Source organism: Spodoptera frugiperda, chromosome 15 (genome assembly GCF_023101765.2).
Source record: "Spodoptera frugiperda isolate SF20-4 chromosome 15, AGI-APGP_CSIRO_Sfru_2.0, whole genome shotgun sequence".
NCBI lineage: Eukaryota > Metazoa > Arthropoda > Insecta > Lepidoptera > Noctuidae > Spodoptera > Spodoptera frugiperda.
The window spans coordinates 6,082,038-6,102,477 of record NC_064226.1 but is presented as its reverse complement, the minus strand read 5'-3'; the positions used below and the strand labels follow the sequence as shown (position 1 = coordinate 6,102,477).

The following is a 20,440-nucleotide window of genomic DNA, read 5'->3' as shown; positions in this document are numbered from 1 at the left end:
TTTATTTAAAAAAGGTTTAGTAAAAGTTTAGCAGTAAACAGGTACATAAAATAAATGAAATGAAATAAAAATCAATGAGTAAAGTTCAGAGTTTTAATACACATAAAGAAATTCAATTTGCCAAGTTTTTAAAACTAAGCAGATTTACTTTACACAAAAACAACTGATGAGGACACTTGTATAAAATTTTGAAAAATACTATTTTCTAGCCATTTTAATCCTGACAACTTGAGATCAAATCATTAATCAGTAAAATACTATGTCTATGTAATACATAATATGATATGAGACATTAAAAGCGGTATGAAAGGATGTTATTGAAAAAATATATTTTTTATAAAGATGAAATGCAGAGACAAATGTACAGTTACATACAAAAAGTTCTATACACTTATTTTTTTGTTACTAATAGTACTGCAATAATGAGGTATTAATGCGTGGCGAAAATACTATCTAGGAATACATACTGCAAAAAGTAGCATTTGCAATATTTCAAAATACAAGGGATAAAACAGCTATTGAAATAAACTCGATGCAGACATCATTTTGAAGTTGAAAACGGAGAATCTCTTTAATTCATAATAAATCTAAAATTACAAAATAAGCATAAGGTTTTAAAAACCATTTTATGAGTAATAATTTCATAATAACAATCATGGACGCATAAGTAAAATAACAAGTCGATTGGAACTCACATAATTTAACACTAACTACCCTTTCCCAGCAACTTAAAATAAATCTTCCATTTGATGGTCAACAAAAAGATCGAAATCAAATGTCCTAAAACAAGCACGATATTCGTTTTATTATAATCAGTAAGTAGGTACATAATAGTAGACTAGATCGTTTAACATGAAAATGTTTTAATTGAAGAATTCGTAAAAAAGGCAACTATTGCGCTCACGCTAACGAAGCTAACGTTTACTTTTTTCAAGTTGAGTGTACATAATTTTGGTGATACAAAATAAAGCTATTGCTACATTCAAGGAACGTGCTAATACCACGCGGAGAAAAAGAGGAGAGGAGATTTTGTCTAAGAAAGAAATAATATAACTACAATTAAAAGTAACTGCATTATCTAATTCGGGAGTGCTTAGTACACGACCCCCGAGTCTACAACTTTATAATTAATTGCATTGCAGCCATGAATTCTTAATTAGTGTATGATCAGATCTTATGCTCACCTCTCATCATTATCACATTAAAATACAAATTCATTATAAATCCAGATAGTGATTTCTTGTAAACATTACGATTTAAGCACACACTGGCCATAACAACACTAACTTACTAACATTTTAACTGTTTATAGTCTTCAGATAAGGCAAAGAATCCGCTGAACATAGGTGGCATATAGGTAACATGACTACGCGTGTCGAAAGTGTAATTTATAAACAGTTAAAATCTCAATTTGCGCAGAAAAGTCATTATAATAATATAAAATTTGTGGCACTCAATTTTACAATAGTATTCAATACAAATTCAGATGTTACTACCAGTAATACCTTCCACAGAAATCCTTGTGTCCACTAGTCCTGGCCATAATTGCTGCGTGCAATAATTAAAAAGGAATTTCCTATTAATTATAAATTTTACTATATGCTATTAGAGCAAATTATATATCACAGCCGTGGATCACTAACGCTACAAAGCTCAAACATGCCCATATCCATTCCGAACGTTAATCGATAGCTGCAACCAAAACAGAAAATATATGAAATATAAACAAATATGTATAAGTGGTACTTAAAATAAATACAATAATAAAAATGTATAAATATGTAACTCAAAAGTAAAATATGTATGTGTATATTCACAGTAAGTATAAGTATGTACAAATCCAATAAGGTCAAAGGAAAAATCACTTTATTAAAACTCATCAATTCAAAGAAGGTATCACTTGACGATATCGCAAATACAGTAAAGACATGCCTAGGCAATATTGTAAGCTTTTCAAAAGCCACAGCTGACGTCATGAGGATAATGATGACGTCACAGCGGGAAGTTTACCTGTGGGTCAATACTAGTGGGGATGGGGTGTTGTTCGTCGATGCACAAGTCTGAGTCCGAGTCGGTTCTACGCAGCGAATTATCCTGTGAGACAATACAATTAGTTTAGTAGAAGAGATATGAATTTTGAATTACCTCTTTAGTCGAATGAACAAGAAGTTTTAGGTTCGATCAAAGTATAGTAAACAAGAAACGCCCCCTCTTTACGACACGGGATTCAAAACACTGGCAAAATGTGGGCATTATGTGCCCACGCAGAACACTAAAATACTTTTCTCAACAAGGGAGATTGAACCTGAGATCTTGTCATGATAAGTGAATACTGTCTCTATCATAATGGCAGTCACTTAAGTACCCAAAACATGAACTATTTATTCATTTACTATTGTAAAGAAAACTTTCACAGTGACAATTTTACACTGACCCCTTGTGTATACTGATGAGTGGTAGTAAGCACTCGAGCCAGAGGTCTCATGAATGCTGGTAGAGTCTCGGTGAGCGGCGGCCGAGCGTGAGTAAGCAGTGGCTTCAGCAGTTTGGAGTCAACTGCGCCCCACAATCGAGCGAGGCGAGCTTTCTGCCCTGTGGAACCTTCACCGCGATCTCGAGGCGTATCCTGGTATAGCAAAGGTGGAATATTGTTATTTATACAATAAATATACATTATACTCTTTTTGTATCTCAATCAGCTAAATTCAAACTATTTTATACATGTTTATGCAATTTTAACATAATACTGTACAATTTAGTAAAATCACTCAAATCAAATTTAATTTTATTAGAAAACTCAATGTAGATATAGTGAACTAGTGTCTTTGTATAAAACAAGTTTGTAAACAACTATATTTGGTATCAATGAAGAATGTTACATTTTGTTAAAAAGCAATAAGTGGTTTTAAATGGAAAGTATTATTGATACCACCTGTATTATTATTGCAGAGAAGAAAATACTCAAAATTATAATACATAGTGACACTTGGATAAATTAGCTTTCAAATGTAGATGAACGAAAATATTACTGTCAGTTGAAAACGTTACCAAATCTGTTATATACATGAAAGTTATACAGTATAAAAAATGTTCCACACATTTATCCAAGAAACACTGAAAGGGTTATTAAATTAATACTTAATACGTAACATTCACCAAATACATGCATGCACGTGTGGTTATATGCACAATGCTATGTATTTCATGCATGTGAGTGGTAAATAGGTGTATACTTATATAATAATATAGTAAAATATTAACATACTTCGATACCGCTTAGTTCCCAAGGCATAATCACTTCCTTCGCGCCATTAGCCCACTTAACTACCATGCGGCCTCTCTAGATATTAAAAGAAACCAAACAAAGCGATAAAGTAAAAGTAAATTCATGCACGACACAACACTACATTTATACTTGAATCATATTGTCAACGTGCGACCAAAGAGTATTTAATAATCTCCATAGAAAGTTAATAGAAAATTGTTTTTGTATTTGACAATCAAGTTGTCCCTTGTACCCTGTATGTAGTAAATATAATAAGTATCAAAATGTGCTGTTATTCCCATGTATGTTTGACGTGCTATAGATAATATTGTTTGTTAGTATCGTGTATTGTTTAGTAAGACTCGTGCAGTATCTGTAATGCGTGCATGTATCTATTAGTCTTACTGTTGCCCTGTCGCAACTGGCCGGTTGCGTTGAGTCCATGTTACGTAGGCCGAAACCTAAGTCAGCGGGCTGAACAAGAAAACAGTATAAATACGTGTTAATGTAATGCTAAACAAAAATGACCCTTATAGGGACGGACAAAAGAGCTATTGTAGGTAATCTTTGAAACTACGAATCGTATAGTGTGTAGAATTAGTATTGGTTTTAAAGTGGTAAAGCTTTGCAGTCTCAAAGTTATCTACAATTTTGTCACATGTAGTTTGGTACACGTAAATAACATTGATATGTACTTAATGTGGTACTTATCTAATGGTATGAATGAATCTGAATGTGAGACATCCATGGAAACCTTCTTCAAATACTTTCGCTTTAAAAAGGTTTTGGTTTTATAGGTACCATAGCAGCTGGTAAGCTGGTAGTGTTAAGTGTTATGTGCATATTTGAAGAAGGTTTTAATTCACCGTTTCTCAGCCTGAAGATGACCATTGGTTAACAAACTAATTTCAAAGAACACTCATTTACCATTATTAGTAATGATAAACGTACTACACCATAGTCCCGGGAGCACACAGTAACATTAAAAGATTGAGAAACGTATCAAAGATGGTAAGCGTGATGTATGGACATCCAAAGCTCCATGAGAGTGCGAACATAGCGCTACAATACGTACCGGTCCAGCAGAGTCCGTGGCCTGGTACAGCTGCCACAATAATGTCTCATTAATCACATGCTTGCCCGTACCGCACGCTTCTAACGTGCCTTATGTACGAATACGAGCCAATGATACGAGTGCGCGCGCCTTACAGTGCTCTCATGACTTTTATTAAATCATTTTCATACAAAATATTACCCATACTAAGTGCATAAAGTGCAACATTTACAATGTATTATAATACAAATTGTTCAGTCACCAGTTGAGTTTTTTGTAAGCACCAAATGTAACCCAAATCCAGACAAAGCATGGTCTATATTTGTAATAATTGGACTTTGTAATATTTTGTATAAACATCCATTCATGCCGGATCGGGACAATTTTGCTATTGTTATTTAGAATTCTTTTTTAATTACATGTTACGCTACTTAAATTATGGAGTCATTTACCTTGTTTACACAATGGAATAGGGAAGTAAAAGGTTGTTACCACAAAGGAAAAATAAGGCACACATAAAGCAGCGGTTGGAAATAATTAAAGAGAAGCAATAGGAAACAAATTGTACACTACGAATTGTTATTTAGAAGCTCTCGTAGGTACTAATTTGGACTAGAAACGTGAATTATTACGGATAAATTTGCCTGCAGCATAACGTCGCAAAAATGTTCTAAAGAATAAAAAAAGAAACATTTTAGTAAGACGTTTCAATAAACGAATACAAATGAATGTATATGAACGAAATGCTAACTAAATAATTTTGCCAATTGGTAAGTGAATGATTTTGTCTACTTCTAGTAGAAAAAAGTGTACTTCAGCACTACCTACTTTACAAAGTGTTTTAATTAAAATCTCTTAATGCAACCCAAAGTTAATTCACATTATTTACAGGTTAATGTAAAAACTTACGCTTCTCACATCTCGGTAGGGTAGAGCGTCATTTTCGTCGTTGCCAGATTCTCTGGAAATTGATATTCAAGAGATTAGCTCAACAAAATATTAGCTCTTTATAATTTGTTTTCACAATTATTTATTTTAGCAGCATAAACATCTTGCACGGAACAGTCTCCATCTATCCCAACATCAAAATTGGCTCAGCAGTTAAGGAGTATTCAACGACCTTAATTTCGCATTTATAGCATCAATTTAATACTAAAAATCTAGTTCTATTATACATACCCAGTAGGTATACGTAGATATGCGAGTGCATGCGTAGCGGCGCCTCCCTGTAGTACGACAGTGGCTATGACGATCAACGAAGTAGTCGTCAACATAGCTTGTCGAGCTTCCGATACTGTATTACGTATGGCTAAGGCGAAAGACATCGCTCCTCGTAAACCTGGAATTCAAATGACAGATTAGTAAAAGGGTTTAAAAATTAAGGTGACCAGACGCGACTCGCTCTAATCAAATCTTCCTGGCCTAACCAATAAAATCAGTCAGTAAAGTGGTCAATGACGAACTTAAAAGTCGACTAAATTGAGTCACTGACGGTCTTACTAATAAAAATGTATTAAACAACTGTTTAACGACTGATTACTTATTCAGTGTTTAAGGCGTGAATAGCTAGATATACAGTACTTTACTAATAAACAGTGTATAAGCCTTGAGTAACTATTTAATTGTTATAACACTAACCGCTGGTAACATTTTGAGAAGTGTTCCGAAACCTTAAAACGTTAAAAACACCACACTTTTCTTTTCTATTTTTCTTTCAATATTTACATGATTTTATTTACCAGTGACAAGAAAATAAGAAATACACAACTTCTGTTTATAACAAAATATTTTCAGTATACATACATGTAGATTTTTAAATTATTTTATTTAACATTTTTCCAATCGGTAAAATGTCGTCTATAATTAAGAACATGTTTTGAACGCGCTTTGAAACGTCAAATGTCATTTTCCGCAAGAAATGTAAAAAGATAAAAACAAACCCAGGTCGTGTTGTTTTTCGTATTTGTATTTCATATGCAATCATTTTATTATTGATGACAATGGGAAATGGAGTCGATTGTATCGTAGCAATGAAGAGGAAGCGTGCTTCTGATTTGGATCCCTTGTAAGTAAGTATTATTTACCAAATTCGGCTCGAGTTAATCCCACCCAAAACATAAATGTGAATGGCTGCCAAGTTCGATAATATTGGAATGCTTCGCCGATAAAAGAAGTGAGATCTAAATAAGCACCAAGTTCCATACACAGACCTCAGTTAAAAATGATATAACAAGTTGGCAAGTTTTCACACACTTTGTTATAAACCTACTAAACGCAATGAGTCAAGTAGGTATATAATTTTCTATTAAAACTTGCCAAGTTATATCATTTTTAACTGAGGTCTGTGTATGGAACTTGGTACTTATTTAGATCTCACTTCTTTTATAGGCGAAGCATTCCAATATTATCGAACTTGGCAGCCATTCACATTTATGTTTTGGGTGGGATTTCATTTATTTTTGTAAGGTTTATTTTCTTTTTTTCTTATTTTACTTTACTTTGACTAAATACAAACCTTCGTAACGAATTTTAGGTCGGTACGACCATTGGAAGATATAGATAATTTTTTTGTTTTAGTTCCTTAGGGGTATGAATTTACACCTTCATTATTTTTAAAACCGACTCACACTTGGCCATTTTCAGATTTTTTCCTTTACCTTGACCTAAAGACCTACCTCCATGCCAAATTTCAAGTCAATACGACCATTGGAAGTGGTCTAGGTTTTTGATGAGTGAGTCAGTCAGTGAGTGTATAGTAAAAATAGCGATTTTCTGACGTCAATATCTCAAGACCTACAATAGGTACATTAATGAAATTTTGTGTTTTAGATAAGTAAGTAGATCTCAACAGATACTAGAAATTTCATATGCGTAGATAATATAGATTTTGAGTTATAGGTGTGTCGAACTTGGCCCGAAATGGTTCGTGTAATATAACCCACGGCCAGTGTGTCGGTTTTTTGGCTCGAACTTGGCGGACACACTGCCGTGTGTCTAGATTCTCAAAACTATATATTTTTTTAAATTACTACCTATTTGTTTCAGCATAAGGATGAGCAGATGATGAGAAATCAAGTTCTCAATGTGAACTGTCGTAAAGGCTGAAAATGAGGTACAAATGAAACACATGCTAGAAACCCATGAGTGGACACGAGCTGAACAAGAGCTTCGTCTAAGAAATTTAAAATAACAAAATATTTTAGTGGAAACTCAAATAAATAAAATACATTCTCAGTATAAACTTGTTCTTTTATTTTAAGGAAATGTTTGTTAAAAATGTGTTCTTATAACCTTATGCAATAGTATTGTATGCTGCTTGTCTCTGTTGTTGATGAAATGGTGGCTGATTACCAGTATCGAACATTTTAAAGAATTTACAGTACAGCAAGAGGAAGTAAGTGTTTGATTTTTGACTCTTGCCATGTATGTTGGCTGCATCGTCTTGTACTTCTTACTGCGCCCATACTCTGAGAGCTACACAAACTTGAAGCTCCACAGAGAAGCCGCCAACCTTCGTTGTTTGTTCTATGTCTTCTCGGATCAAGTCCACCACTTCTCTGACATATCTCTTAGTAAACCTGTATTTACCTTTCCATTCATCTTCTTCGAAAGTAAAGAGATCAATACGTGTAAAGTAAAGAAAGACAAAACCTTATAAAAGGTTTTGTCTTTCTTGGTCGTTCTTCATCGTCCAACTCGAGAATATTAAAATCGCGCAGATATTCTAAATAATCCATAATAACCTAAATTAAAATATGTTGCGAGATAAGACACGGCAATAAATTATTTGTTGGTTATTCACACGCTATACAAGCTTATTTGACTGAATAAGGATTGTGTAAAATGACATACACTTATACAACTGTTATACGGGTGTATAAGATGACAACCCCTATACATTGATTATTAGTAATGAATATGCTATAACACGTGTATACAGCGTGTATACAGCGTGTATAAATGTTTATTAGTAAGACCGTTAATGTTTCAATCATGACAAAAACCACAAACATTTTTTTAAAGATATAGCTATAGTTAGCAACGCAACGTCGGGCAGGTTTATCCCCGAAGGGGTAGGCAGAGGTGCGCATTAAGGCACGTAATGCCGCTATAGAATGTACACCCACTTTTCACCATTTGTGTTATAAGTCCCATATGATAGGGGGTGGTGAGCTTATTGCGATTATTTAAAGATATAGATAATACAATAACTCACCTGAGAAGAACAGCATGTGTTGGAAATTCATCGGTATCGGTGGTTTGCGTCCAAGATTGAGTAGGAACGATAGAGGATAGATATTGACCGCCCGACCCAGAACTGAAGTTACCTGTTTTGTGCTAAGGAACATTATCATAGTTTTAACGAGCCAACATATTTTATAAATGATTTTGAAGGCGTATAGGCAAATGAGCAGACGATTTACATGATAGTAAGTATTGCTGCAGGAGTCACTAATACGTAGCCGAGCTTTTCAAAAAGAGTACGCTCTTTTCTTGAACGTTTGAAGGTCGTATTCTATTTGTAGTCCTCTTATATCCAAAGAGACATACATTTCCTCTTCCTAATATTCGTTGAAGTGTAATTTAAGAACTAAAATCAAATTGAGCTCCTGTCAGTCAGTGTTAAACTGGTAACGACTAGTTTCGTGACCACTTTAAAAGAGAGCCACAATGATAGATGATGTGTCTTATATTAAATTGACGGATAGTTTGTCTAAGTGACAGATGAGTTTATGTTCATCCTGGTAGCTGATTTTTGAATCTGTATCAATTTTACAAAGTTATAGGACCGATTTTATGAGATAGGACTAACTGACTTCTGTCTAACATTCCTGACGGTACTCATAAAATGTTACTACAATCTTAAACAAGAAGTTTAATGTGTAAATAATTACGGAGACTTAATGATATAGCGTTAGATCGCTCGTAATATCTTGGAAAACCCACTGGCTATATTTAGTACTAGTTTTATTTAAGTACCTCGTTTGGCAAAAGGAAAATCAACCTACTAGCGTACTTTCCCACAGCAGCTTATAATAATTATCGTTTGAGATAGGTATATATAGGTATTTCAATGTTGCATATTGGAAAGTAATCTATACTATACTATATAATGACTAAGATTTAAAATGCAATAAAAGATTTATTGTGTCATTAAATTAATATCAATACTATGGCAATATCAATATAATAAGTACTTATGTACTTCTCATTATCTTTTTATAATATTGACATTGTAGAAATCAGGTGACTGGCATATCTAGCGTGTTGTGTTGTGGATAACCATTTAATTGATAAATGATAGCATTATTAAATGGGTTGAGTATCCGAAACTGCAGATAATACGTAGCGATATTATTGGCCTTCATTAATAACTGATTCTTACTGCTGCACTCAGAGTCATTGAATAATTACTTAAACTAACCCCTAGCAACAATTTTGTTTCAAAATCAAATTGACAATTGTTGAGGACTGGGTTAAGTGACCATTAAATCACTGACAATGGCGGTTAATTCAAAATCTCTGGATCGATCGAAATTTTCGACAAACTCCATACGACTAATGTTACAAATTGGTTAATTATTTGGCCTTACGTCTTTGCTTTACGATGACATTCTATGAGATGCCGAAACTTCCTCCTTTGAGTTGCCCATTTATGTTAGAAGTATTAAGCTCTATATCATGGGTGGCCAACTTGATTAGACATAAGATCTACTGTTTACTAACGAAACCCTGTATGATCTACCACTTAGTGTAATAGTTAGTAATTACGTTGCGCAATATGGACTATTTATTTATATTTTTTGCCTTGCCACGATCGACTGGACTAATGGTCGCGATCGACCGGTTGGCCACCCCTGCTCTATATTATCATGTTTTGATTATATATTTAAAAAGGATACAAATCCAGCGATGATGAACCACGGGTCGAAGTGATGTTTCGGGAAGGTGAACATGGACACGCCGATGTAAGTAAAGATGAAGTTCTCAGCCAAGAAGTTGAGCAGCTCGAACAGTTGCTTGGTTCGGTTGCGGGAGTCCGAAGACAGATTGTTGTACGTATAGTGAGCTTGGCATATACCACAGAACAGTACTGCCACCACACCTGTAAAGAGAACAGATTTGTATTTTTACATAATTATATAAAACTCCACTTTTCCGTGTTAGGTAGAAATAAATGGTAATGCAGTGTGGTGTTATTGAAAGATAACGGGTAGCTACGCTCCTGCTTAATCTTGAACCTTTAGCTAAGCATGGAAATTATGACAGACCCATTTATTTAGAGGAGGCACATAGTCCTGTAACGGATTGTCGATGATTAGGTTGAAACTATCGGTCATCTTATTTCATAGTCTTTCTCCGTTGCCAATAAGGCAGTCCATAGTTATGTTGTATGTACCTTATATATAACCTAGCCTTTTTTGACGATGTAAATCATCCAATGACTTCTCCCGCCTTGGGCGACACGAGAGGGAATGTCAGACTCTTACTGACTAAAAACACCCCGTTCCTACTCTTGCTTTTCGAGCCGGGGTTCTGTAAACCCGCCGGGTAGTCCGTAGCTCCAGTATATAACCTAGCCTAACTTTACCATTATAAATGTAAGGTAAAGAAACCAGTCGGTGTCGATAACATCGTTATCAACAAAAAGAAGTAGGTTATTCTAGAACAGACGTCAGTACATTGACTTACTGTTAAATATCTACAATAGAATTTCGACTATAACACAAAAGAATAAAGGTTGAAAATGTAAATAGCAGGTTGGAGTAGGGTGCCTGTACCTAAACTGTTGAGTACTATAACTTCTACAGTCTAACGAGGTGATTAAGCCGGCATGTCACGACTAACTAATTCTTTTACCGTTATCTAATGGCATGCAAATTGGCCAACTACGTGATGGTGTGTATGTACGGTAGTACTTACGTATTTAATGTAAACAAATATAAAGAAGTAGCTATTATTTATAGGGACCTGAATTATTTTTGGATATTATTACGTTTGCCTTGATTACAGTGGAACTAGCATAACAGTAGGATCTAGCCTTAGTATGTTTGCTTTACGTTTAAAGTAATTGAAACTAGAGCGCAATCGGCGCTCTAATTGGCCGGCTCAAATAAACCAACCAATCGATTACTTTCAAAGTAAAGCAAAATCGTGTTAATGCTACTGTTTAAGCTGTATGGTTAGTGTATTATAGCCATGGTGTCACTCGGAGAGCGTAAGTGAAATTCCGAAGTAAATTAATACAACAATGCACACGAAAATAAATCGTGTGAAAAAATATAGGTAAAGGATTAATGAATCATTGTAATATTTTGTTTTTATCACGATTACGTGCCGTACATAACGGATTATTTGTTATCAAAATCGGAAGCACCAATAGTCTAATTAAACAACAGGAAAAATAATATCAAATATCAATTAATAAGCAAAATATTTATACATTTGAAAAACCAATTCAAAAACATTAAATCATTTTCAAATCGAATCTATAGCTTAATCCAAGGTAATTAGGTATTATTTTAGCTTATACATTACCTGTCAACTCGCAGACTTCAGCAATAAGGAACGCTGCGTAGGACATGAGCACGAAAAGCGCCGACTCCAGTAGTGGCCATTCTCGCACATGGGTGAACTTGGTCATGTGTGTATTAGTTAAGGAATTATTCTCACATAAATTATAGATACCAATATTAAAAAAAAACCTTATTCTGAGTAAGTATTCTAACTAAAATTATAAATGCGAAGATAGGAAAGTATTTTTCATATCTCCTTTACATTTTATCTGCCCAACCTTTGATTTAGTTGGAATCACGGAGAAAGATATATACAGATTATCTTTTATAGTAAATTCAGGCGCAAACAACGCCGCGATTAAAAGCTAATTAATATAATAAAAAAAAACCAACACATGATTTGTCCAATCTAAAGATTAACGAGCTTAATAGGTACTTGGTGAATGTTTTATCATAGAGAATATTATGTCAAGCTATTTACGTCGACCACGCCCCCTAGTGTAAATAATTGTTAACTAAAATAGTGCAAAAATCTAAACTGGAATCGTGGATTAGTAATACTCGAGATATCTAAGATAATCTTTGCACTGGGGCTTGTAGCGCGTGTTCATGTCACGCTTTTGATTTCGGGGTCACGTCAAACGATTCGCACTTGTTATTTTTCCCATCCAAGCGTGAAAGTCAATGGTTATTGTAGCGTCAACTGTGTATTATTAGAAAAAATCTGCGACAGTAGGCGTTGTTAGAATCATTTCTATTTAGAGCTTAGTGCTTATTATATTTCAAGCTGTCCCGGGATTCGTGTCACCTCCGTAAAAAGTGACAAAATATGGGACTTCTTTATGGATATTATATCCCTAACTTTTGGTCAACTGGGTTTATAATTAACAAGTCTCGATCATGAAAATCTGACCAAAATTTACGAGTTTTAAATAGTGTTACTAACATGATTGACGACTATGATTACATTCATAGTACACGTATTGTGTCAAATCCGCATAATGGATTAATGAGAAACAGTTTTAAAAAGGATATCAATGCCGTCAAGCATCCCATGAGAGCTCCAACCAGCAACGACAGACTGAAGATCCCGATAAAGTCTCCAATCGCACCCAGGAACGCGGTGATCTCGAAACCGCCATCATTGGAATACCTCAACTCATAGTTTTGTATGGCTCTGTAAAAAATATGTTCGATAAGCCTATCTTTCGATAATATAACTAGGTACTATAGATATTAAGTACTTTGTAAATTTCGGAACTATTCAAGTACACTGATGATACAATCACACGATACTTAGATAACGGTCACGTGCAAAAACTTGGTTACAATGGGAAACAAATAAACGATTATTGTATAAAGCATATAAAAAAGTATCCAATATTATATTATAGATGAAGTTATATTGCTAAAATAAATACCTAATATTAATGTTTATCTTTCATTTATTAATCGTCACGCCTTTTAACCCCGAAGGGGTAGGCAGAGGTGCATATTATGACATGTAATGCCACTGTACACGCACTTTTCACAAATTAAAAGAGACTATGACTATATTTAAGAGATTGACGTGTAAAAGAGTTACATTGTAACCTATTTGCAAAAATAAATATCATCAATTTATGTTGTTAGTCCCATGTAAAAGGTGATGAGGCTATTGTAACTTTTCCTTATTAATTAACAATTAAATGTTTCATACATTTAATCGAGTCTTACAGCTGTGTTACAATCAATTAATGAAACAGTAACACAATAAACACTGGGTAGCGTCTCGTGCATTACATACCTATTATAAAATTTCCATCACGTGTGTGTGAAGGACAAAACAAAAACTAGTATAACAAGTTCGATGTAACGCTCGTTACCTGGTAACTATTAGGTATACATAAACAAAACATGCACACAACTTGAATGTGTGTTATTAAAGAATTTAGCAATATTTGTAGTTTATTATTTGCCCTCTAATCCCTCTATTATAATAATAAAGAGTCTTTATAGCACAGCTGTGTGTGTGTGTGTATATGAATTATTGAGGAAGCCGGTATATTTAGGGGATTTGGTACTCCCCTATTAATTACTGATAGTGACCACTAGGGTAGTTTTAGTGTAGTGACGTAGAAGTCCACACTCCCTAGTCTTTCCCCCTAAAAGGCGCATTTTGTATGTTGCCCCTCGTCATAAAAAGGTATACTTATCATAATACTATGTAAACGACACTCAAGAGACGAAACAGACAGTAATTACCAGTACGATTGTTAAATAAAAAACACAAAAGCATACATTACCCGCTGAGTACAAGAGCCACTGCGTCATTGAGAACACTTTCCCCGAATATCATCGCATAAAGATTAACATCCACCTGTAACAATATTGACATATTTCTGACAATTCCACCACAATAGGGAGACACCTTGAAATGAGTTAAACACACGTGATTCAGCAGATCTTGATAAACGGGTAAACAATGTAGCAACGATTGTATCTGATACTTCAATGTGATATTACTTGGTAATTATTAATTGTACCTACGTTATTATTGTTATTCAATATCAGTGAAATCAATATATGGTATCGAGACTAGAGTAATAAATAAAATTGAAGTGTCTATTTGTAACATTGAAATAAATCTCTTTTTACTACATGCATTATACATAGGATACATTAGGTGTATTTTGTATCACATTTTTTACAATTTTTGTCCGTCTGTCTATCTGTGTCTACTTGTTACGGCTAATCTCTGAAATGGTCGGCCAGATTTTGACGGGAATTTTATTGGCAGGTAGCTTTTGTACTAAGGAGTAACTTAGGCTCCTTTTATTTTAGTAAAAATATTTTATTTTAGAAGAAATAAAAGACCCAAATTCTGTCAGAAGTAATTATTCTACGCGGATAAAGTCGCGAGCAAAAGCTACTCAATAAAAGCATGTGTTTTTATTTCATTCAAGCAATAATCAATAGAAAAACTACAATGGACAGTTTTAACTAGTTCCAGGACTAGTTATAAACATTATTATGTATGTATTATAAATTCTATTGAGCATTTGTTTTATAGATATATGAAATATTGTGTTTCTAAGTAAAAACCCGTATTAGTCATCATAGAAGAGTGTCCTTTGAACACGAAGTTAGACTTTGACCGATTAGGCAGTCTAGGATTTTAGATTTCGGATAGATAACACTCACGATTATATTTTTAGTATTCCGTCCAGTGAGAAATAGTCTCTAATAGATAGACCTCTATCTACCTACCCATTGTGGGAATTACAGATGGAAAAATAAAAGGTAAAAGAAAACAATTTTCGTTATTACATTTTTCAGACAATATACATTAATATAAGGCCTCGTGTATAAATTACTAAATTTATGCGTGAAATTTGATGGCACATATTGCCATTATAATAATGTAGGTAATTCAGAATATGACTAAACTGATAACATAGCAAATTTAACCGACACGTATGTACTATGTACGTATTTACGAACCCACGTGACTACCATAAAAGCAAGGGTGAGTCAGATGTAATTAGCGTAATATATTTTTACATAGCAATATTGCTGACAACAACATAGACAAATTAATGTATCATGAAATTACATGTGAATATTATTGAGCCTATCCGTGCTCGCAAGTCTGACTATTAACGGGTCGAGAAAAAATGGTTTGTTGCTGACACAGCTTTTCTTTACTAATAAGTGGCGTGTTTTGTTGTGTGACTGAGATTACCGGAGGCCTCTCCCCATTCTCCGAATCCCCGGTAACCTTTAAATTTCTAATACCCAAAAGGCCGGTGCAAAGCCAAACGTCTGTGGTGTTTCGGTTGATGCGTATGCTCGTTTATCGGCTTAGACCATAAAAAAATCTGTTTATGTTTACTTTAGCCTAGATCAGGAAATAACAGATGCAGCATTAGAAAAGATGTCGTGTTTCACAACTAATGAAACAAAGTAAGTATATAATGTATTCACAGTAACTATAGAAGTGTTAATACCTACTACAACATAAAGAGACAATGCTATCTAGTTATATTAAACTTGTTTATATAAGTAAACAATCGTGTCCTTTATTACCTAAGTTTCATTTGATCCGAAGCTATATATATCTATGCAAAATACATAAAACAGCTTGTTGTGAGTAGCTAGTATAATAGGTAGATGCCTGTATGACCTATGGGTCAAGTGGTACCTATCAAGGGCGACTGCCGAGCCGACCAACGCGTACGAATTCTGCGTTTGGGCCAAATTGTCTGCTTTAGATAATTCTCAGTAATATCATTAGAGCTGGAATTGTACATATTATAACTGGAGAATAGTAGGTCTTACATTTTAATGTTCCCCATGGTCTGTCTTTTTGACAAATCTGGATAAACACGTGTATTCACTACATACATAGTATAAAACAAAGTCGTCTGTCTCTATGCCCTTTGTATGCTTAAATCTTTAAAACTACGCAACGGATTTTGATGTGGTTTTTTTTAAATAGATAGAGTGATTCAAGAGGAAGGTTTATATGTATAATACATGCATAATATATTACCATTGCACCCATGCAAAGCTGGGGCGGGTCGCTAGTAAGTAAATAACTGATAAATGTATATTACCTTAAGTTGCGAGAAAATGGCAAGAACAGTCAGCGGATCGGTGGGTGAGATCAATGCACCAAAATACAAGGTGTCTAGGAAGGTGAAGCTGGATGCGAGGGACGCCGGCATCAGTTGTACGCAGCCGTACATCAGGGAGCCGATCACGAGCGCCGAGAGCGCCGTGCCAACCATTGCGAACGTTAATATCGCTCCCAAGTTACGGAAGAAATATTTCTGGAAAATTTCACTTTTTTAAAAGATAGTACTAAGCTAATAAAAAATAGACATTATTTTGTAGATTTTATATGAAGTCGTGATGTCGATGTTTTATATTTTCTATAATGAAATGAAGTGCCATGAGATGTGGGCTCATCTCGGTCATGAAACTCATAATTCTTAATTTGGCATTTAATGGCAAAATGTCATACAACTAAAATGTATGTTATATTGAAGTTTTCCAAAGATTTTACGTCATAGAAATGCTTGCTGATAATTGCCACTAACCTATTCCTAGTTACTGGCAACTATCAGCTATAAATAGCACATAAAACATATCTAAAGGTACTTAACGTTTTACTTTCCTGGATTATTAACACATAAAGTCATATCACTAATGAGGAAAATTGACTAGGTACTATGTAAAACCAGTTATGTAATATAAATAACAACATTGTAAACCAATTATAAAACATTAAAACCACATTATGAACTTCTTGTTCAAATTACACTGGTTTTCATATCTGTTTGTTTGTCTGTATTTTTAGATATCTCTCATTGGTAATTTTTAGATAAAAAACTTATAAGTTTTGTTTAAACTCACTTTGTTTACAAAAATAAACATTATCCTCTATCATAAAAATTCAGAAAACATTTTATAAGGAAAAACATATGATCAGATTCCACACACATTCATATTTAAGAAAAATAAAAAGTAAAAGCTTACCCTTTTAAGACAATATCCAGCATGGAATATAATAGGCGGTAAAATTATATTAAAAAATATCTCAGGATCAAATGTTGCCTTAAGGTCTATCTCATTTTGCTCCACATTTACTATTTCTCCTCTAAAGCTATATGCATAAGTCTTGTTTGGTACTGGAGCATCTGTATGTAAAGAAAAAGAAGTTATCATTGTATCATCATTAGTATTAAAACAAAGTCGCTTTCTGTTATATGTCCCTATGTAAACTTGATCTTAAAAACTATACAATGGCTTGTTTTTTTTAATAGATAGGGTGATATAAGAGGCTGTTTTATATGTATACTAGCATCGTACAGTACGCGCGTGAAGCCGCGAGCGAAAAGCTACTAAGGAAATATACAAGGAAGATCCTGGTTAGTTGATATCAGTTTAAATGTAGGTATTATCATAGGTAACATTCCATTAATTCATAGGAAAATTTTAAAACTTATATAAAGAAGTTATTATATGGCATCTATTAGAAACAAAAAAGACAAGGCCATATTGTTTGGCCTACAAGTATGTGAATGACAGGCAAAAAGTTTGCATAAAAACAGTCTGAGAGGCTGATTGTCAAGCTATTTACAATGTTGACTTTATTTCGGAATATGTTAAGAACTTTTTAACTTGGATAGAAAATAACTTTAGTCAGACTAGAATAAGATTATTATGTTTCAAACCATTGCAATATTAATCTTTTTAATATGATCTTATTAATTTAAAGAAAATATAGAAGTAGGATTCAACATATTTGTTTAAAACTTTAAACATATTCATTAGTTTCAGTTAAGACAGAGACATATCTTTTTTTATATAAAACCCTGACCTTTAAATTTTTATCATTTGAACAGAGATAACAAATATCAATACAAATATTGTATACAGGAATATGTGTGACTATTTTGGGCTATGAAATAAAGTATTTTTAAATCTCATCAACTAGTTGAGTGGCTGCTACTATGACTGCTAATCAAGAGGTCCTAGGTTCATCTCCCAGTTTGGGGAAAGTATTACAAGGTTTGTGATTTTGCAAATGTCTCAGTAACAGCCTAATCTGGATCTGTGTCAAGTTCATTGCAGAAACTTCAATGTAGGTATATTATTTGGGTGTTAATGTTATATTTATGCGAAAGCTTACCTCCTGAAGACACCTGCATCTTATCAGGGAAGTGCAGGCGTAACATGTCTGGTGGGACTGATAGATTGTACTTTGTGTCTGGTGCAGGGTGCACATTGATGTAGGTAACTTGGTTTGTACTAGCTGCATAGCGAATTATTGCTCCTACGATTAGACCTGGGAAAGAAAAAATATTTTAGTTTACCTTCAGTGTTTACCACAGATTTAGGCCTTACAGACTTTGATTTAGGTATAATTTGTCATTAGATAAATATGTATGAATTATCACATTGTTAATAATACTTATGGATTACTGTTAGAACTGAAATAAATGAGTCATCTCTAATTTGTTAATTAATTATGTATGGAAAGTTTTAAATAAAATTAAAAACACCTATACCTAAATAGTAATGGTAAAGGAAAACAATGTTCTTTTGGAAAGTGTGTTAAGCAACAACTTCCTTTGTACAGCCAAGTATCACTGGCTGAATGTGCAATTAAAATGTTATGTAAACAATACTAGAAATTTCAAGCCAGTACTTTAAACTAGTTACTAGCAAAACAGGTAAATTACTAAAGCACAATTTTAATTTAGGCAAAGTACAATAATTATCATGACTGTGATGGAACTTTATTTATAAACATTACTATATTCAAATAAATAAAATATTACTACCATCTCTTTCTGATGTAATCTTTAAAAGGGTAATTTAATACCTCAAATGACAGATGGTGATAAAGACTAATTGGTTATCTTTTCGTGGTGAATTCTATAAAGTAAAACCCATATAAAGTAGTACTTGTGTACTTATACAAATACACAAACAGCAATTCAGCGGTAGACAGGTACATAAAGGTAAATAATTTACGTCAAGGTCTTGAACATCATATTGTTGAGTGATCACATGACTGCTAAGTAAAAAACCAATAATTGGTACTCACAATAAACACAAATTCACTCACCATAAATTACAGCAAGTCCTGTTTCGTGAAGCCAGCTCACACGACGATGTTTAAATACCCAAATCGTGAGCACAGTTAGCGTTAACAGACAAGTGTATATTAAAAGATTTAAACTGTCTATTCGATGTAGAAGTGTGGCTTTCGCGTCCAGCGCGATATCTGTTCCAGATCCCTGACATTGTGCCACCAAATATAGGAGAATCGACGCAAAATTCAAGAAGATATTCATGATTTTTATTGTAATAAAAATAACGTCGTCATATCACAAATACGGACGCAGAATTCACATCAAACACCGAATTAAATACTATTGACACACTGAATTCATAGAGTAATTAATACTCATACAGGCGAATACGTAATAAAAACTAATTAGTTTTCGTTCTAGAAAAATAGTCAATACAATTTTCACACAAGAACCAACCGTAGAGACAACCGTGAGCGAGATTTAGAAATAGCAACTGTCAAACGAAAAATGTCAATACCTGCGTTCCATTACTTCATTGTAAGATCTGTATCATAATTTAAGATAACTATATCATTGGTTAAAACAGTTCTTGATTAAAACTTGGGAGAAAAGTATATTTTAATTATTTTGTAGCATTTATAATTGATCAAATATAATAATTTTAAATAAAACTACTTTATAGATAAGTTTTAATAGATAACAGCTAGTTTGAGAAAGTACAAATGCTAAAGATGCAAAAGAATGAAATCTGGAGTGACAAGCTTCTTTCGATGTGATTGGCTTGTTGTAATGATGAGTAGTGACTCTTGATTGGTCAAATCATAAACCGGGAAATTATGGATTTATTCAAAAGAGTGATATGTAGTGATTACAGATAGAATTTTATAAATATAGGTACATACAGAATGTCTGATAGAATTTCGCTGTTAGAATTTAATACAAAATAAGCTGGTATTGAGTAAAGTTTTGAGTCAATTGATTTGTTGGTCTGAGACAGCTGGGTTGTTGGAATAAC

At 33.6% G+C, this 20,440-nt stretch overlaps 1 protein-coding gene across 1 annotated transcript; it reads right to left on the bottom strand.

The window, feature by feature from the left end:
• Positions 1-79: 79 nt before the first annotated feature.
• On the bottom strand, positions 80-19,924 carry LOC126911532 (sodium/hydrogen exchanger 7). Its single transcript, XM_050699085.1, has 16 exons — positions 19,458-19,924; positions 18,516-18,671; positions 17,360-17,520; positions 16,435-16,650; positions 14,122-14,195; positions 12,872-13,013; positions 11,859-11,964; positions 10,223-10,425; positions 8,536-8,647; positions 5,499-5,658; positions 5,229-5,280; positions 4,341-4,370; positions 3,266-3,340; positions 2,435-2,626; positions 2,011-2,094; positions 80-1,548 (listed from the first exon to the last, which is right to left on the bottom strand). Exons 1-16 carry the CDS (start codon positions 19,684-19,686, stop codon positions 1,483-1,485), a joined length of 2,058 nt encoding a protein of 685 aa, XP_050555042.1. The 5' UTR covers positions 19,687-19,924; the 3' UTR covers positions 80-1,482.
• Between the last annotated feature and the right edge of the window lie 516 nt (positions 19,925-20,440).